Here is an 18,734-nt window from a genome sequence, read left to right as displayed (position 1 = left end):
TAATTTCATTGGCCACAAGGAACGAGCTTGGTTGCACTGCGCGCAGCCATCACAAATCGCTCAAGAGCGAATCGCACGCAGCCAGTCGGGCAGGTTAATCGAGCCGTCGGCAAGCGTGGACTGGGCGGACCGCGGGGGTGGCCCCTGCCTCGCTTTCTCGTGCTTTTGGGCGTTCTGGCATTTGCAGTGCGGGGTTATCTTGCGGCGGGGGCAAAGGAAAACCTAGGCATTGCTCGGGCATTCAAATAGAGGAACTAAAGTTGCTAGTCCTCAAGCATTTGAATAGTCTGCCTGAAGGAAGAATCGGCTGTTTTCCACGTTACAAAATGTCCTTCTTGCCTAGATGCCATACTCTAACTTGCCACAAAGGCGACTAGGCAAGTGGCCAGTCATGATGGTGCTTCATGTTTAAATTGCGATGTGGTGGTTCTAGGGCTCCGAGAGTGTGCACAGGGACGCCATCTTGGAGGAGGCTGAACCAGCTCCAGCTCTTTGAGCGGAGAGAGGAGTTTGCCTCAGATCCTGGTTGGACTCTGTGGCCCCTGACAGCGCCAGCTTCAGCCCCAGACATCTGGAGTGCACCAGCTCGCCCATACAAACATACAAAACCCCAGGCTCTTAGCACAGCTGACCCACAGGGCTCTCCTGCAGGGCCAAACCAGAGAGGAGTGGCCCCCCGTCCGAATTGCGGAAGACCAAAGCTCTTTGCCCTCACGCAGTCCAAATCAGGGGCGATGCAGCCCCAGCTCCGCCACACGCAGCCACGGGGGAATTCAAGCTGGGCCTCAGACCATCCCTTCCATGTCCACTCAGAAGTTCTCCCCGTGGAGAGCTCCACCTGAGTTGATCCCAGCCCTGGACCACATCCCCTCCCCTCTGTGGAAGTGGCTGAAGAGGGAGGCCCCAACCAGGCCCAGATGAAGGGACAGCCTAGAAAAGGCACCCGTTGCAGCACGAGCAAAGAGCAAAGCGTGGGCCGTGAGCAAAAGCCAGCGCTGGGCGGCCCCCTTGCTGCAGTGCAGCGGATGGTGGCTGAGCTGACCACGAGACAGGCATTTGGCAGGTGCAGCGTCTTTATTTTTTAATATGCAGCTGTTAAACGCTTCTATTGGCTCAAAAGAACAGCGCTAAGGAGGCTGGGGGCTGGGAAGCCCCCGCTTCTTCACCCAGCCAGGTACTTCCGGGCTTCAGCAAGGGGACTCGAGTCCTGCTCAGCCCAGAGGCTACAAAAACCACAAAGACGTTCCTCCAGACAGTACCACTTTTAATGGCTCTCTCTCCAGTTTTTCAGCCGGTTACTGATACACCCGCGGGAATAGTCTAAGCTAAGAAGCCCCTGCTGCCACCCCGCTGCCAAGTGGAGGAGCGGCCGCCTCCCTGTGCGCAGACCCTTACACGGCAGACAGGAACTGGTTTCGTATCTGTGCCGAACTCTCCAAGCCCACCCCAGGCCTCACCCCCGCTCTGTTAGGCTGGAGCCTGCTAGGCGAGGAGTCGGTGCAGCTCAGCAGCCTCCCCACCGGCCTCTGGGGGCTGCAGCCGAGCGTCATGGCCGTCGTCCCGTGCCTCAGAAGCTCGGTCCCTGTGCAGGCAGTGCTTGATCAGGCCAGGGAGAGGCCACGTGCAAGGAACTCGCCGGGCTGCAGCGCCTCCCTGCGCAGCCCCCCCCCAGCTGGGGAGGGGGCTCCTGCCAGGTTCTGCCACCCAATCCCACTGTGGGCCAGTCCATTTCTATGCAGGAGAAAGAGGCGGCTTCTACAGGTCCCGCCAGCCACCCAGTGTGGCCCCCGTTTTGGCGCTGAGCTCCCAAGAGGAGACGTGGAGACGTGTGTTCTGGACTCGCACCGGGCGGGCAAGGAAGCCGGGGCGGCTCAGCGAGGGAGAAGTGGCTGCAGCATGTGCCTGGGCAGCCCCTGTCCCGAAATGAGCTCCCGGGGGAGGGGGGCTGCGGGCAGAGGCAGCCCCTCTGCGTTGTGGGCAGCATGAGACAGAGGTGGCGAGGCTGATGGGGCAGCTGCCCCTGCTTCCGTCGGAAGGGGTAAGAGCACGGGAATACCAGCGCCAGCGGACGTTGGGAGGGCCCGTGTGGAAGCGGGGGGAGAGCCCGGCCACGCAGGGGTGCGGTGCAGCTCTCTGCCCGTGGCCCTCTGCCCCCAGCCAGGCCAGCAGCCGCCGAGCGGGGGAGGCCCCCGTGCAGCGCTCCCCCTTCCGGCATCATCACGCAACCCCCGTGGGTGCCAGCTCCACCGGCAGCAAGCGGCCCGGCGCGCCGTCGCCCGGCCAGACGCTCCTCGGGTCAGGCTCCTGCTGGAACGGCCGGCCGGAGGCAGCGCCGCCTCGGAGACGTCACGCCTTCCTCTGCTGGGGCCTCACCCTGGGGAAGAGCTGCGGAGGAGAGCACAGCCGGCCAAGTGCCGCCTTTAGCCGGGGAGGAGGCCCAGCGGGGGGGACCCCGCGGCCCGTCCCTCGGCACGACCCCCTCCGGGCTGCAGCCCCCTCGGGAGCGTCCGCCCCGCGCGTTGGGAGCCCTTGCGGGCGAAGCGCCCAGCCCCCCCCCCGGGGGCGCCACGCACTCACCCCGAAGTAGTTCTTGGGCACGTAGCCCTCCTGGCCGTAGAGGGAGGCCCACCACCAGTCCAGCTCCTCGGGGCCATCGCGGCGCAGCACCGTGACCGGCTCGCCCTCGCGGAAGGACAGCTCGTCGCTGAGCTCGGCGCTGTAGCCCCACAGGGCGTACACCACCCCGCTGTTGACCAGCCCCATGCTGCCCTCCACATCTGCAGGGGGCACGGAGGCGCGTCAGGCGCAGGGAGCAGGGCCCGTGGCCCCCGGGCGGCCCAGTCCCCCGCTCGCAGCCTGCCCTTCCCCGGGAGGCCCTCTGGGCGGCACGGGGGGGAGGGGCGCGCCCAGGGGCCCCCAGCTGCCCGCCCGCCCGCGCCCCCCCCCCACGCATGGCTGCCAGGGGCCTCCCGCCTCCGCTCACCCGCCAGGTAGTTGAAGCAGTCGCTGTAGCCCTCGCGGTACGGGTCGCACTTCTCGATGGCCGTGCTGCCGTCGCTGAAGGTGGTGGCGAAGATGGCCGCCCCGTGCTTGACCAGGGCGACGCAGATGGCCGTGTCGTTGCAGGAGGCGGCGCAGTGCAGGGGCGTCCTGGGGGGAGAAGGCACGCCCCGTGAGTGTGGGGGGGCCTGCGGGCACTGCCCAGGAAGCGCGGTCGGGAGGTACGGCACGCGTGGGAACGGCTCCGTCCCTCCGTGCGGACCATGTGCCCGCGGACCCACGCCGGTGCAGGCGCGACGCCGGGCCGATGCGGCTGGTGGCGGGGAGGCGGCCTGGCAGGTGCACCGTGGCCCGGCCTGCACACCGCCTGCCTGCGCGTCACACGCCCGGAAGGAAAGGACGGTGCTGGCGGGGCCCCGGCAAGTTGGCTCCACGCTCGGCCGAGTTCCCCCTTCGGACTGAGCGCTCGCGACGGAGCTCGGGATGGATCCCTTTCCAGAACGGCCTCAGACACACCCGCCTTGCGTGAATCACATTCTGGAATGCGATCTCCGCGCATCTATTTGTAGGCGCCCGGGTGATCTCCGAAGGACGTCACACGTCTCCCCCGAAACCTGCAGCCCTTCCAGCAGGCCTCTCCTGAAGCCCGCAAAGAGGGCCCTCGAGGGGCGGGAAGTACCCGGCCCCCACGGAGGACGGGCCGGGGGGGGCCGGGGGGTCTGGGGGGGCCGCCCCCCCGCTCACGGACTCGTGGACTCACCATCCGTGGCTGTCGGGGGAGTTGACGTTGGCCCCGATGCTGACGAGGAAGTCCACAATGGGGTAGTTGGCGCCGCAGATGGCGTTGTGCAGAGCGGTGATGCCCTCGTCATTGGGCTGGCTCGGGTCGTTCAGCTGCGGTGGAAAGGCAGGCCAGTGGCACGCACCCGTGGCCAGCAGGCCCGGCGTGGCCCAGGGGCCACAGCCCCCCGCCTGCCCCCGCGAAGCCAGCCGGCCAGCACGGGCAGAGGGTGCGCGGCTGGCCCTCGGCGGCTGCCCTCACGGCCCGGGAATCATCGTCGCTCAGCGGGCTCCGGCAACGGAGGGAAAAGGCGCTGCTGGCAGCTTGGGGGGGGGGGGCGGGGGGCCAGGCCCTCAGGCGGGGGCTGGGTGCACCCACTCCAGATCTGAGGGCCCAGGTGAGCCCCTGAAGGACCGGTCCCCTCTCCCCGCCTCTCCTGCCCTCCCTCTCTCGCCCACACAGGCCGGCAGGGGCCGGGAGGCTCAGGGCCTGTGCACACACCAAGCTCCAGGGGCCCGATTCGTGGCAAGGGCCCCTTTCCTGCGCACTTGCCGTGACGCCGCGGGCTCCTGTGGCTCTTTGAAAGGCGGCCCGCAGAGCAGCGAAGGGCAAGAGGAAGCGGCCGCCTTCAGCTGGGCCGGGGCCGCCCCGGCCCCCTTCGCAGCCAGAGCCTCGCCGGCGGCCCGGCCCCCCACTCACCTCCTTCACGGCCTCCTTCACCACGTCCAGCTCGCCTGTCAGGGCTGCGTCCAGCAGCAGGACCAGGGGGTTGAGGCGGGCCTTCCTGGGCGGCCGCTTCCGCGGGGAGGAGGCCACGCGCAGCACCGAGCGCTTCTCCTGCAGGCGGGGGGGACAGGAGGGCCGTTGCGGGGGGAGTGCCCGGAAGACGCCCTGCCCCGTGCCCCAGAACAAGGCCGAGCCCCCCGAGACCTGCCTGCAGGGCCGGGAGCGGTGAAGCGGCTGCCGGGGCCAGCCTGCCCATGAGCACGCACCCTCGGGCCTCCGGCCACGGCTGCTCAGGGCGGGTGGGCCACCGGTGTGCTGCACGCCAGCCGACCAGCGAGGGGGCCGCAGGCTCCCGGGGAGCGGGTCTGCGGGCCGGAGGTGGCCGCTCAGCTGCTCGGCAGACTTACCGGGCTGGGCAAGGGTGTGAGGGCCGCGGGGCTCTCTGGGGCCGGCGGAAGGGGTGATGCTGGCGCGGCCGGGGCCGAGGGCGGCCCCGTGGCCCCAGCGGCCTTATGCTCCGTGGCCTCGCCGCCGGGCGTGGGGTCGGGCTGCGCGGGGGCGTCCCCGGCCGGGGCAGCCTCCTCCTTGCGGGGCTGGTGGTGGAAGAGCCGGCTGATGAGCTGCTGGTACTGCTTCTTGTGGGTGGGCGGCAGCGCCGGGCCGGGGCTCTGCTCCATGGAGCCGCGGCGCTTCAGTGGCCGGGGCATCTCCGCCAGGACGCGGGCCACCTCCTCGAACTCGGGCACTTTCTGGGCCTCGGGCGGCAGGACGGGCTGCAGCCGGGTTGGGCTCAGGGGCCGCGCCAGCTCGTCCACCTCGGCCGGCTCCCCGCCCGGCAGGAGGCTCTCCAGTTCGGGCTCCGTCTCTCCCGCAGTCAGGACGATCGGGACCACGCGGGTCGGTTCTGCCGGGGCAGCCGCAGCTCTGGAGATGCCGCTTCCTGGAGTGCGAGGCAGAGAGAAGAGTGGGTCGGTGCCGGGACCCCCATGTCGCTGCGTCGCACCCGCTTTGGACGCCGAACCCTCCTTTGCTGGTCTGAGACTGGGTACGCTGATGGTGGAGGCAGAATGGAACTCTGCGCATGGGCAAAAGCCCCCTTCTTGACCCACACAAGCACAGAGATTACTTGATTCATAGGTCTAAAGTTAAATGGAAAGGCAAGACGACCACTTTCCCGAGAGACGTTTTACTGAGATAGCTAAGGGAGGGAAACATTGAAAAACAGACCAATTTTAACATCAGTCTGATCTGCCCAGGCCTCTGAGGTGACGGAGAGGTGCTGGTAAAGGGGGTCACGCTCACACACGCTGCTCTGGCTGCCTGCTATGTCTCAGTCCCGTGCGTGCAAAATGTTACGCTCGTGTGCACGTGCTTCCAACGTGAACGCTCATGCGCTCCCAGTCTCTGAGGTGTTCCTGTGGGAGGAAGGGTTCGTGCACGGGAAAACCAGACGTGGCAGCTAGAGTTTCACCAAATCAAGCGTCCGCCTCATCAGACACCCCAGTCCTAGCGGGGAAATGCACAGGCCTGTCCCTCCTCACTTTCCTACTTTGAAAATACGGGCCAGCGAAGAGTCCCGCGTTACTCCAGCTTTCCTTTGGAGACAGGCCAGAAGCGGAGCCCCCGCCCCCCGCCACGGCCACTCGCTGCCCCACGGCCGCCCCCTCTCGCCACTTACCTTCGCTCCCCGGAGGGCTCATCCTGACATACTGCGGGGGCTGCTGGAGCACCTGCTTCTGCAGGGAGCGGAGGAAGAGCGGGGACCCCGGCGGCCCCTGGGAGAGCGGGAATTTGTTGCCGGATGCGCCGAACTCCCAGAACGCATTCTGCAGCCGGAAGATCATCGAGAGGGGCAGGGGCTTGTGGCGCTTGGGCAGGCTGGCCGGGGGGCCCTGGGGCGGCATGGGGATGCGGGAGACGGGCTGCCAGTTCCGGGGCAGCGTGCCCGTCTGGTTGGCGGGGAAGGCCCGGCGGAAGGAGCTCTCGCTGCGCCGCTCGTGGGCCAGCCCGGAGACCTTGTAATTCCGGGGCAGGGTGGCGCTCTGCACGCCGAAGGGCTCCTCCTGCAAGAGACGGGGCAGGCGGTGAGATTCTCCGTGGATGTGCCTCTTCCCCCCCAGCCCCCTGTGCTCACGTGCTGCTCAAGCCTGCAGGCAGGACCGGGCTCGTCCACGGAGCGACTGTGGCGCAGCAGGACACGAACCCGTCACGCCCACAGTTCTTTCCCGCACTCACATCGAGCGCTGCTCTTGCTCAGCATTTCCCTCTAGCTTTTCCCTGGGGATTCCCACGGGGCCCTCCTGATCCTTTCCCCCGGAAGAGGAAGGGGGGCCGTCCGAGGGATGTCCAGCCGTACCTTGCCTTGTCCGAGGGTCCCGTCCAGGCTCGATTCCCTCCACGGAGCCAACGGCAGCCCCGCCGTGTTCTGGCGCTGGCCCCCATGAGTGTCTCCTCCTGCGGGAAGAGGCACCCGGCTGGAGACGGGCGTGCCGGCTGCAGCCTCCGACTCGCAGTTCGCCAAGACGGGGCCACTGCAGGAAAGGCCCTTCCTCTCGCCCCTGCCCACCGGAGAGCTCTGACCGGCAGGCCCGAGGAAACACGGGCCCGGACCCAGGCGGGCTGGGCTGCCCCCGCCCTCCCCTTCCTGGAGCGCCCGCTGCCACCCGCGCCCAGCGACACTCACGCTCGTAGCTGGCGGGGTGGCGGGGCTTCTTCTCGTAGGCCACGTCCAGGTCGGATTCATTCCACCCTTTCTGCGCCCTTCTCCGAATCACCAGATCATCTACAGAAGGAAAAGCGCTTGGAGTGCCCGGCCTGGGCATCGTGGCGGAGGCAACCGGCCGAAGGCGCCAGCTGCTGGGGGCACCCTGAGCGCGGTGGGCAGCACAGCCCACCAGAGCCGGACCCCCGGCCCCGCTCAGGAATGCCGCAGGGGCCGGCGTCCCGGCCCAAGGCCCTCCCGCCGCTCGACCGCAACCCGCTAAGCTCGCCTCAGTCCCGCGGGGGATGGACGGGCGTCACGGGGCAGAAGCCTCCGCGCGCGCAGCCCTCAGACGCCGCAGAGGCGGCCGTGAGGTCAAGCGCCCCTTTCACGCGTCCGTAGCCCCAAGCGCCCCGCCCGGCCCCCCAGCCCTTACCTTGGGTCCAGAAGGGTGCGAAGGAGCTGGGCGCCGAGGGGTACAGGCTGTGGGCCTCGTACGGCGGGGGCAGAGGCGGCCGCGGGGATGGCCCGCGCTCTGGGAAGAAGGCCTGCAGCCCGGGGCCCTCCATGGACAGCCGCGGAGAACCGGCCCGCCCCGCCGGGGCGGCATAGGACACGTACTCGTAGGGGCGCTCGCCGGTGCTGGGGGGCCGCAGGGAGCGGGGGGAGACCGTGGGGCTGGGCTGCGGCTCGTAGGGCATGGGCAGCACCTTGGGCCGGGTGGCCGGGGCCGGGGGCCGCTCCAGCTCGGGCTGCAGGAAGAAGGACGGCCGCGGCGAGGTGGGGCGGCCCGCTGGGGCCGTGCCCGGGAGGAGCTGCAGGGGCGAGCCGTCGCCGAGCGAGGAGGCGCCGTAGCCGCTGTCCGCAGCCTCCCAGGAGCTGCCCTTCCACGGAGGCTGGTGCAGCGGAGAGCCGGCGGAGGGGCTCATCCCGGCCAGCAGCTCCCGGGCCGGGCTGGCGCTGCGCTGGTCCATGCCCTGCCAGAGATGGAGGAGGCTTCATGCAATGCGCTGCCCCACGTCGGGAGCCCGAGCCCCAGCCCCCCCGCTTCCCAGAAGTCCCGTCGGTGAAGGAAAAGGCCTGGCCCGCTTCACCCCCCCGCCCCGGCACCGGGGTCTGGGGCCCGGGGAGCCCGTGCAGTCAGGCCTTTCCTGAATTGTGAGCATTTGTCTCTCCAAACAAGCCGCCTGAAACTGCATCTTATTCTATGCCGTTGTCTATTGGCAGGTCCACAGGACTAGTGACAGGACTGCCCTGCTGGGATTGCAGTTCTCATCATCCCCAGCCAGCCACTGCCCCCCTCCATGGAGGAGGCTCCACGGGCGGGCTGCCTCCTTCCTCTGCCGGAGGGGCCCTGGCTGGCGCTGGACGCTGTGGGGAGAACCCTGCCGGGGCCGCTGCCGGCTGGCTGCAGCTCAGCCCCCCAGCGGCTGCCGGCGAAGCGGGAGCCACCCCAGAGGCGATCACGCACCTTCGGCTGCCCGGCCGCTGGCCCTGGGCTGGCCGTCCACAGCGACTCCAGCTGCTTTGACAGCTCGTCCACCTTGGCGGCGGCCGTGTCCAGCTCCATCTGCTTGAGGTCCATGTGTCTCGACGCCAGGGCTGCGGGCGGGAGGGAGAGGGGGAGATGCAGCGAGGTGCCCGGCGAGGCTCCCCGGGCGCAGCGCCCAGAGCGGCCATCGCGGGCCCCCTCGCAGCGCCCCGAGCCACTGGCCACCGAGTCCCGCTTTTCCTGCGCCGTGAATCAAGGGGCCGGCGGAGGAGCTCACGTCGGAGGGCGGAGGAGGTGGGCAGGCGGCCTGTCACCCAGCAGGGTTGTACCTGGCGCCCCACTCAAAAGCCCGTTTCTTTCCCATCTCTTCTGTGGGCAGAGGTGGCTCGGAGCCGCCGGACACGAGACCCAGGCGGGCAGCACACGGTCTTCTGCCCGCCTGCAAGGAGTGGCTCCTCTCTGAAGCCCTGCGCTCCCCTGGGGACCAGAGGCCCCTCCGCACGGGGGGGGATCGTGCCCGTCCTGGCGCCTGCCCACAAGACGCGGGCCCCCGGAGTGCGCCCGGCCCTCCGTCTCGCCCCACACGTTCGCCACGGGGCTGTTACGCAACCCCCCCCCCCCCGCAGGCTCAGCTAACCAGGCACACAAAAGGCCCCGGCCACGTGACGGGCAGGAACGCCAGGCAGGCCCGGGCTCTTGAGCGCCTGTCCGGTCCCCAAGGGGAGGCCAAGGGAGGCGGCAGGGAGCCAGCGCTGCCCCCACGTGAGGGCGTCCTACAGCACGGACCCCTCCTCTCCTCTCGTAGTCCTGTGGTCCCTGCCTGCCAGCCGCCCTCCCCAGGTGCTCGAAGGCAGCCGGCCGCTGCTCCCCCCGCCGGAGCGCAGGGCCCCCCCGCCGCCTGCCCGGAGGAGATCCGGTGTCCCTGCTGCTGCCAAGCCCGTGACGGAACAAAGGCCGGTGCAGCCCTGCCCGCCTCCCGCCCTCCGTCCTCACATGCTCCCCAGGCATTTTGTCCCTCCTCTCTGGCCCAGAGCCGCGTGAGGATGGCTGGGGGGAGAGAGGCCCCGAGCGAGCGGCATCCTGCAGAGGTCAGAGCTTGGCAGGGAGGGGGCTCCAGGGCCCCACACCGGAGGCCGCAGCCTGGGGGCGTCAACCTCAACCCCCTCCGGCTGGAGTGAGCGTCCCTGCAGGTATTTGCCTCCTGCGAGGCGAGGCGGGGGCCGGGGCCGGGGCTGGCCACCCACCTGCGGGGGCCCTGTGGGGAGGGACCCTGCGGGCTTCTCCAGCCCACAGGAGCGCCCCGCCTCGCCTCCCGGAGACCCGCTGCCGCCTCCGCCCGGCCGGCCAGGGCGTCCCTCCCACCCCGCCCCGTGCCAGGGCTCTGCGGCGGGGCTCGCTCGCGCTGCCGCAACTCACACTGGAAGGAGAGGCTCAGCAGGTCCTGAACGTGGCTGCGGTCCTCGCCCGCCATGGCGCTGGCACGCAGCGGGCGCTCCTGCGCAGCCGGGCACCGGCACCCCGAGGGCCGTGGGGACCTAGGAGGAGGGAACAGCGCCACCGCTGGCATCTGCACAAGCGTCTTCCTCACCAGCCTCCCCCTGTAGTGCCACCCAAGCGGGCTCGGCCCCGCCGGCCCACTCCCCGGGGGGCTGCGCTGCAGCGGAGAAGCCAGCTCGCCCGTCAGTCCATCCGAGCTGGACTCCAGCAGGCTCCCTTCCGAGAGGAACCAGAGAAAAGCCCCGGGAACCATCTCTGGGGCCTGGGCACAAGCCAGGGGGGCCACGGAGGGGCACACGGTCCGGGAGAACTGGACGCAGCTGCCGCTGGAAGGGCAGGGAGCGGGGGGCTGGGGCCCTGGGCATCCTCCCCGCAGGCCGTCCGGCGCGCTCTCCTCCTCCGCCCGGTGCCCGGCTGGGCGGCAGAGCGAACAGACCGGCTCTGGCTCCAGACCCAGCTGCTGCTGCATCTCTCCCACGCTGCTCGCCCGCTTTTGTCCCCAGGCCAAGACCCACAGCACCTGCTTCGCAGCCTGGCTGGAACTCCCGGAACTTTGTGGGCTTTGCCTAGAGAAGCCAGAGGGCTCTGAGCCCGCCTGGTGCCACCTCCAATCGGACGCCAGGCCGGCTGGGAAGGCCATGCAGCCCAAAAGTGGGCGAGAATCTCGGCAGATCTTCCAAAATTTAGCGAGTTTGGGGTATGGCTGCCTCCATAACTAGGCTGGAAAAGGATCGGTCAAGGGAAGGACCTAGCTCAGGGCCCTTTGCTGCAGACCAAGGCCAACTCGCCAGTGCTGTTCTGTTCCCAGGTGTGATGCACGGCCGTGAACGCTGTGCTCGGAGAAAACGGGCAGGAGGACAACAGGTGCGTTTGAAGGACAGTGCTGGAGGGAGCTCTGTGAATATGCGGGACGACAGGAAGGCAAGCAGGCGGGTGCAGATCGAGTCATGGCAGAGCCTTCCCCAGAAGCAAGCATGGCCACACCGAGGCTGCGACAGTTCGGACACATCGCGAGAGGACAGCCAGGCCAGGGACAGGCGGAGGCAGAGGCGGCCCAGCCATGGGACGGAGCGATTCCCCCAAGGGGGCCGCAGCCTCACGCGTGCAAGAGCTGAGCAGAGCTGCCCGGGGGGGCCGTTCGGGGGCGCTCTGCATGGGGCTGCCAGCGCCCGGCCAGCCACCCCGCAGCCGTGGGCCTTGCTCTGTCGAAACTGGCGGAGGGTGGTGCCTCCGGTCGCATTTGCTTGCCTGATGCAATTTGCCCTCGCAGAGAAACCGGAGATTTGGGGTGCAAGACACGACAAGTTTCTGCGCTGCCAGAGCGCCGATGTCATCCTCCGCCCAGCCCAGCCCGGCCCAGCCCTGTCCCGGGACGAGGATCAAGCCGTCGTCCTGTGCAAAGAGAACAGGGCCAGACGGTTTCCCCGGAAGGACGGCCGACGCCAGCGAGAGCCGAGGGCCCTGCAGAGGGGAGCTGGCTCAGCGGGCCTCGCCCGGGGCCCCACCGCTGGCCCCGGCACCCGTTTTGCTCCCGTGCCTCATGAAGCCAGGCGAGCCATTCCGACATTTGGCTACGTCTTAAGTGCACCGTGGCCACCCTGTGTCAAGGAAGGCATTCTGCCTATGCTCAGAGGCACCTCTCCCTTAGGCACAGGGGTGCAAAACGCCCCCGCCTGCGGTGCCCCCCATGTGTGGCAGGGAGGACGCCACACGGCGAGGAAAACGAGCGCCGCGGCACAGAGCCCTTCCACCACAGGGCTGCGCTTCCCAGGCCCATCCAGAGGGAGAACCTGTTCTTGGCAGGAGCACACGCCCGGCTGAGCTGCGGGAACCGGGCAGGTTCGCATTTAAATCTGCGTCAGCACAGCCAGACTGACTGTGGGGGAAGCAGGCCAGGGCGCGGGCGGCGTTAGGACAAGCAGCCTCGTCCGCGAGACTGCAGCGAGTCCTTGCAATGACACAGCGGTAGAGTGCTGCCCCCCAGGGAGGCTCCAGCTGCTGTCTGCGCCCCCCACATTCGTGGCTCGGTGCCTCGCAAGCCCTGGAAGGCTTCGGCTCAGGCCGGCCCCCGGGAACTCTCCGTCTGGAGGCTGCTTGCACGGGCAGCCCAAGCAGCGCCAGAGGGACGAGCGGAGCCCCGCAGGAGCCCCGGCAGTCCGGCGCCTTCACCGTCTCTGGGCCGCCCGTGCCGGAGTGCGGCCTCTCCAGAGCGGTTCCGAGTGCCCCAGCCGAGGCCCAAAGGCGCAAGACGGCCGGGGAAAGCAGGGCCTCTGAGCCGGGGAGGCTCGTTCCCCCGCGGGTCTGGCGTTACGGAGAACCTCGGCTGCAGGGCATGCACACCTTTCTCCCCAAAATGAAGTGCAGTCCCTCCCCCCGCTATGTGGCAGATCTTGGAAGGCCACCTTTCTCCCTCCCCTTGGGATGGCGTCCCCCCACCCTCCGGGCCCCTCCTCCTGGCCGTCGGCACCCACAGACAGCAGCAGCCGGATCTTCCCGATCTGCCCAGAGGGCGCAGCCTGCGACTCGAGGAGGCGCCCTCCCGGCCTTCCTGCTGCACCCTGCCACTGGGAGCCCGCGGCCTGCAGCCTCTCGACGGACTAAGAAGCCCAGCAGCCCCGGCGCCAGGCCAAGGGCCACGCTCTCCTTCACGGAGCCGGCCAAGCCCTGGCCTGGCTGACGATCGAGATACGCCGGGTGTGTGCGAGAGGCAGAGCCTTTTCTGTGGTGGCCCCGAAACTCTCCCGGTTGGGAGAGGAATTTCCCTTGGGGGCGATGGGTGAGCAGGCACCAGATACTGGTGCAGGTTGTCCCTGCAAGTGTCCACCCATCTTGCCCCACCTCCCTAGTTCACTCACTGAGCTATCGGGATCCTGTTACCTTTGTGAAAATGAATGGGAAGAGGAGCTACGCAATGCCTGGTGTATTCCCAGAAACATCTCAAAATGCGGCGGGGGGGGGGGGCAACTCTGCCTTTTGCCTGGGTCCTCAATTCCACACTCGGGGCCCTTCTGCTGCCCGAGTTGTATCCTGCCTGTTTCCTGCAAAGGGCTCAAGGCAGCTTACCTCATTCTCCTCCTCCATCTCATCCCCACCACAACAACCCTGTGAGGTAGGCTGGGCTGAGAGTCTTTGAGTGGCCCAAAGTCACCCAGCTGGCTCCATGGCTGAACCCGGATCGCCTGAGTCCCAGTCCCACGCTCTTCACCACCACACCACACGCCGCGTCAGATGCACCAGCGTAGGGTTTTTCATTTTGTTTTCTTGAATCGATCTATTCCAACGTGGCGACACCCCCGCTGCACATTACGAAGCCTTGTCGGGTCCTTCGGCCCAGGGGGATACTCCCCTCCCGGTCCAATTCTGGCCCAAGTTGGCTGCTCTGGGACCCGGGAGGGCACCCCCACACGGCCACCCGCACAGGCAACTCGCAACACGCTTTCTGGAGCATTTCTGACGTTCTAGAGGCTGCAAAACGGGTCTGTGTGGCATTTTCAAGTAGCTCCGATTCAGCATTGCTCAATCGCGCATCATGTGCTGCTCCAGCTGCGAGTGCCTGAGGCAGAATTCCTCAGCGCGGCTCCCCCAGTTGCACTGGGACGATTCCCCGTCCTCCCCAGCCAACACGGGCGCTGTATTCCCAACACGTCTGGGAGGGCCAGGTTCGAGAAGCCAGGGATGAACGAGCGGGGTGCCCAACTTGGAAGCAGTGGGGAGGGACCGGGGTCCCTGGCCAGAGGCCCCCCCAGCAGGCGGCTTGGCCATGTCGCCCGCGGTCCCGGAGCGCCTTTTATTTTATTTATTTATTTATTTATTTAGAAAGTTTCTATGCTGCCCCATTCGCCGAAGCCTCGGGGCGGCTTTCTGGGCCAAGCGAAGAGGGTGCCGAGGGGGGCGAGAAGGGGGCTCGGTTCCTGCTGGCCCCGTGCCAGGCCACTCCGAACGTCCTCGGCGTGGGGCACCGAGAAGAGCTCAGTCCAGCCCCTCAGGTGGAAGGCAAGCGCCCCCCAGGCACGCCCAGCCCCAGCCAGAACGGGCGGGGGGGTGTCCACATCTCTGGCCCTGGGGGTGGGGAGAGAAGTGCAGGCGGAAGCCTCCGGGGCGTGGGGGCGGTCCTGCGACAGGGTGCAGAGCAGGGAGCGTGGGCAGGGAGGGAGCCGGTGGCCCCCTGCCCGGACCGCCCCCCATCCAAGCGTCCACTATCAAGGGGGCTGCCGCTTCGCTCCGGGGCATTTCTGTTCTGGCAGAACCTCCCCTCCCCTCCCCTCCCCTCCCCTCCCCTCCCCTCCCCTCCCCTCGCTTGGCTTCCTGCACAGCGGGCCCAGCCAGAGGAGCATCGGGGCAGCTGGGCTCTGCGGCAGGCGGGTGCAGGGGCACAGACGGGGCCACGCCGTGCTGGGAGCTCTGGATGATGGGAAGGAGGGCGCCAAACGGGCATGCCGGGCGGGGGCAGCAGGAAGCACTCCCCTCTGCAGGCGAACCAGCCCCGAATGGGGTCATGAAAGGGCCCTGCCCAGCCCCTGCCTCATCTTGCTGGACATTCTGTTCGGGAAAGAAAGTAGCCATTGCCTTGCTCAGCTGGTGGCACAAAGGATTTGGGGTGAGCTCAGAGTCTTACGTGGGGGGCACAGACTCAGTGGATCACGACTGAGGCCCCCAAATAGGGACGCCCTTTGCTCCGTAAGAATGCCAGAACAGGCGTGAGACAGCCCGGCTGCTGCCCAGGCCACCGCAGGCCCATCCAGCCCAGCGTCCCGTTTCCAGCGCGGGGGACAGCGGGATGCCTCAGACCAGCCTACAGGCAGGAGGGGAGGGCTGGGAAGTACGTGAGCGGCCGTCCAGCACATCCGCAGCCACCAGCTTGGGGGCGGCTGAGCTAGGCCGGGTGTGTGGAATGGCCGACGGGCAGGCTGCTGAGGGGAGGGCTCAGGACCTCAAACAAACGGGGAGGGGGGCTTGTTCGCCCAGGCAGCTGGGGGCCTCTGTGGGCTGAAGGCCAGCGGTCAGCAGGAGGCACTGGCCTCGCTTGCCCCAGACACGTCTGCTCGGCCTTGCCCCCCTGCCAAGCGCCAAGGGCCCGCCAAGGCAGGGGTGACCGGCGGGCGCGCAAAAAGGAGGTTCTGGCCGACCGTCGGTGCCCAGACAGTCGCCGCCACCCCTCTGACACTGAGCCCCCGCCTCTTTCGGGGGGACAGTGCAGCAGGGGCTGGGGGGTCACTTCTCGTGGTGGGCTTCTGAGGCCGCATGAGCAGCAGGGGGGAGGCGGGACGGGCGAGCGTCTGGCTCTCCACCGGAGCGGGCGCAGCACCGGACACCCTTTTTGGAGTGCGGCAGCCGCGTACCGCGCCACGGGCCTGGCCCTCTCTCTGAGCGGCGCTGGACTTCTAGAGGGAGGTGCGGGGACCCTGCTGACCTGGGAAAAGCCCCCTGAGCTGGAACGTGTCCCCCCCCCCCCCCGTGAAGCGCGATGTCCAGCACTGCGGCAGAAGTGCTCTGCCGAGGCCCGGTGTGCTGCCCTGCGGCTCCGGAGGCTCCGAAAGCGAGAGCGGCCTTTGCCCGAACTCTTCAGAGTCCCAGCTTCCTTTCCGTTCCCTTTCGGGCCAAGCTCTGGCACAGGACGGCGGCGGAGGCCCTTCCAGCCGCTGCCACTCAGATAAAGAGCAAGGTGCGAAGCCGTGGGGCTGGCCGGGGGACCACAAGCCACTCGTCCTCGCGGCCAGAGCTGCCTTTAGCGATCCTTGTGAGGACAAATGGGATGGCTGCTCGCATTTTTCCACAAGTATTCGCGGAAACTCTGGGGAAACTAAGCAAGGGGTGAGAGGGGACGCAATCAGCGTCCCCTTATCTCTGCCCCACACACGCTGCTGGTGGCCCACCTTCTCCCTGCCCTTCATCCCTCTCGCTGTAAAAAAGGCCCAAACATTCCTCTAACCCCACACGGAGAGGGTAAACTATTTCACACCTCCGGGTGCCAAGGCTGCAGAATTTCTGGAAGCCAACACAGCCCCAGCCTGGCCGGTCGCTTCTCCAAAGGGAAAGAGCGCAGGCTAATCCCCAGGAAGCGGAGGCAGAGATGCAAGGCTGCGGAACTGCCCCCACCCGATGGGATCGCCGCCAGGAAGGGGCGCAAGAGCCCCATGTGTCTCGGCCGGGTGAGTCAACAGCCGCGGGCAGCGCTCCCGCCTCCCCGGGAGACTCCCGCACGGCGTGGCCACGAAGCCCATGGCCCAGCCATCTAACCCTCAGCTTGAACGGAAGCACGAGGGTCGGTCGGAGACAAAAACCCCTCAGCAGCCGCAGCCGGGAGGGTCCCCGCTCTGGCCCACAACGCTCGTCTCCCCCCCAATGCCCGCCCGCACTTCTCTGCCCTTCCTGGGCTGTGAGCAGAACTCCAAAGCGCTTCTGTGCCTGTGTGGATGCAGAAGGCCCAAAAGTGTCCAGCGTGACACACACGCCACCTTTGGCACCCGCAGTCGCGTCCCCGCACACCTCACCCGAAACCAAGAGCTATGGTGGGCGCAGACCACCTCGTTACGTTCTTGTGGGATGGCTGCAATCGCCACATGAGGGCCCAGGCATGTGACGCCTTCGAACAACGGGCAGGGCCAGAAAAGACAGTCAGGCAAAAAGGGGAAGAAAAGTTGCAACAATGACTCACTCTGCCCAACCCGCTGCCCTCACTAAGCCTCAGGGCAAATCTTCACTGACCATCTTGAAGGGGGTTGTTATTGTTGATAATTTCTCTACTAATACAACAGTTTAACTGAATATGGCTTTCACAGCCGGTAGCGTGTTTGAGCTAGACCTTTTAGGCCGCCCTTCCACCTGGCAGGCCACAGTGAGAACTGATTTTTGACTCCCATTTTGTGTGCCTCCCACCCCCCCCCCCCCCCCCCCCCCCCGCCCGCCTGCTGCGGAGGGCGATTATCAACCTTGTGAAGAAAGAAAGACGGCGCCAGGCAGGGCCACCCACGCAGCCTCCCCCCCCCGCCAAATGCCTGATCAGCCCCACCTCCCACCCCCCAGCACGGGGGGAGCCCATCGCGACTCCCTCCTCGCGACTCCCCCCTCGCTTCCTGCCCACCGCTTCTCCTCTGCGCCCCCAAAGCCCCGCGGAGGCCGCCGAGCGCCCCGTCCGCCCGCAGCAGCCGCAGCAGCGCCGAGCAAGCCCGGGCGTGCGATCCCTCCGCCCGCCGAGCCCGGCCGGGAGACGGCCGGACGGCCCCGATTCTCCGCGGGGCGGGGAAGGGGGGGCGGGAGGGGTAGAGGGAGGGGAGGAGGCGCGCGGGGGGCGTCCGCGCCCACCACTCCCGCCGCGAAGGCGGCTTCCCGGGCAGGCGCGTGGGGACGGGGCCCCCGAGAGCCGGGGGGCTCGCCCCTCCCCGGCCACACCGCGAGCAGGAGGCGGGGCGGAAAGTTTTCCGGCGCCCCTCCGAGAGCGGACCCGCCGCCGCCCCGCGGCGCTCGCGCAGCGCCCCCCGGCCGGGCGGAACACGCGCGGGCGCCCGGCCGGGCGAGGGGCCCGACTGACCTCCGGTGGCGGGTCTTGGACCCCGCGGCGGCCGCTCCCGCGGACCTCCGGGCTGCTGGCGATCCCGCGCGGACTCCGCCGCTCCCGCCCAGCCGGCTCCGGCAGCCACAGCCCGGCGGAGGCGCGCACGCCTCCGGCCGTCCCGGGGAGCGAGTTTCCCTCCGCGGCGCCCCGCCCCGCGCCCGCCCCCCGGGCCCTTCCGCGATCGCACAGGTGGGGCCGCGGCGCTCTGGGCCTTGTAGTCCGTGCCTCGCCGACTCCGGAGCGGCGACACGCTATCGGAGCCCCCGGCTCGCCTTGGCGGAGAGGACGGGGAGGCCTCGGGGCATGTGCCGAGCGCCCGTCCCTGTTTGCGGGCTGAGGCGCGCATGCCCCGGGCTCTTCCTTGCACTCATTCTAAGAGGTGCTGGGGACGCGTCAGTTTGGAAGGCGCCGTTTCAGCCGCCGTCAGAAGCCTGCCCCTCCTCTTCGGTGGCCAGCGCAGGCTCACGCATCGGCGGAACAATTGCACTCTGCCCATGTGCAGAGGCCACCGTCCTCTGTCTGATTAATGGGCAGCGGAAAGGCCGGCGCGCAGTAATGCAGTCGACGGGGTCGGAGATTATTGCGCGAAAACAAAAGGTCCCGGGGCTCTGAGCGTCTACCTGGCCCGACCTCCGCGGGGAGGGGGAAATACTACGACTCCCAGAAGCCTCCGCGTCGGCCGAGGTGACACATGGCGTTGGAATGCGACCCCTCCCTGGCTCCTGCTTTCCCCGCGGCTCTTCCAGGGCTTTGCAGCGCTTTGTCCCCGCGCTCCGATCCACCCTCGCCAGACGCGAATCTGAGCCGCCAGAAGCTGCCGCTTAAGCCTGGCCAGGGCTGGCCCTTAGAGGGTCTCTGGCCGTGCGCAGAGTGCCCGCCTCGTGCGCCCACGGAGCTCTTGCGAGCGCTTCCTTCAGGTCACGCCAGCACCGATTCCCAGACATTAAGGGCGGGCGCTTGTGCGCGCTTGGGGAGCACAGCCGCG

General features: G+C 68.1%; 1 protein-coding gene across 1 annotated transcript; it reads right to left on the bottom strand.

The window, feature by feature from the left end:
- Nucleotides 1-1,247: 1,247 nt before the first annotated feature.
- PPP1R13L (protein phosphatase 1 regulatory subunit 13 like) lies at nt 1,248-10,230 on the bottom strand. The gene is made up of 12 exons (XM_044435453.1): nt 10,117-10,230; nt 8,680-8,810; nt 7,645-8,185; nt 7,191-7,289; nt 6,864-6,961; nt 6,186-6,570; nt 4,915-5,447; nt 4,481-4,618; nt 3,761-3,894; nt 2,984-3,150; nt 2,578-2,777; nt 1,248-2,385 (listed from the first exon to the last, which is right to left on the bottom strand). Exons 1-12 carry the CDS (start codon nt 10,169-10,171, stop codon nt 2,347-2,349), a joined length of 2,520 nt encoding a protein of 839 aa, XP_044291388.1. The 5' UTR covers nt 10,172-10,230; the 3' UTR covers nt 1,248-2,346.
- Between the last annotated feature and the right edge of the window lie 8,504 nt (nt 10,231-18,734).

This window comes from Varanus komodoensis, unplaced genomic scaffold (assembly GCF_004798865.1).
Source record: "Varanus komodoensis strain SLA01 unplaced genomic scaffold, ASM479886v1 scaffold29_3, whole genome shotgun sequence".
Taxonomy (NCBI): Eukaryota; Metazoa; Chordata; class Lepidosauria; order Squamata; family Varanidae; genus Varanus; species Varanus komodoensis.
The sequence above is the reverse complement of the archived record's forward strand: the minus strand, read 5'-3'. Positions and strand labels throughout refer to the sequence as shown.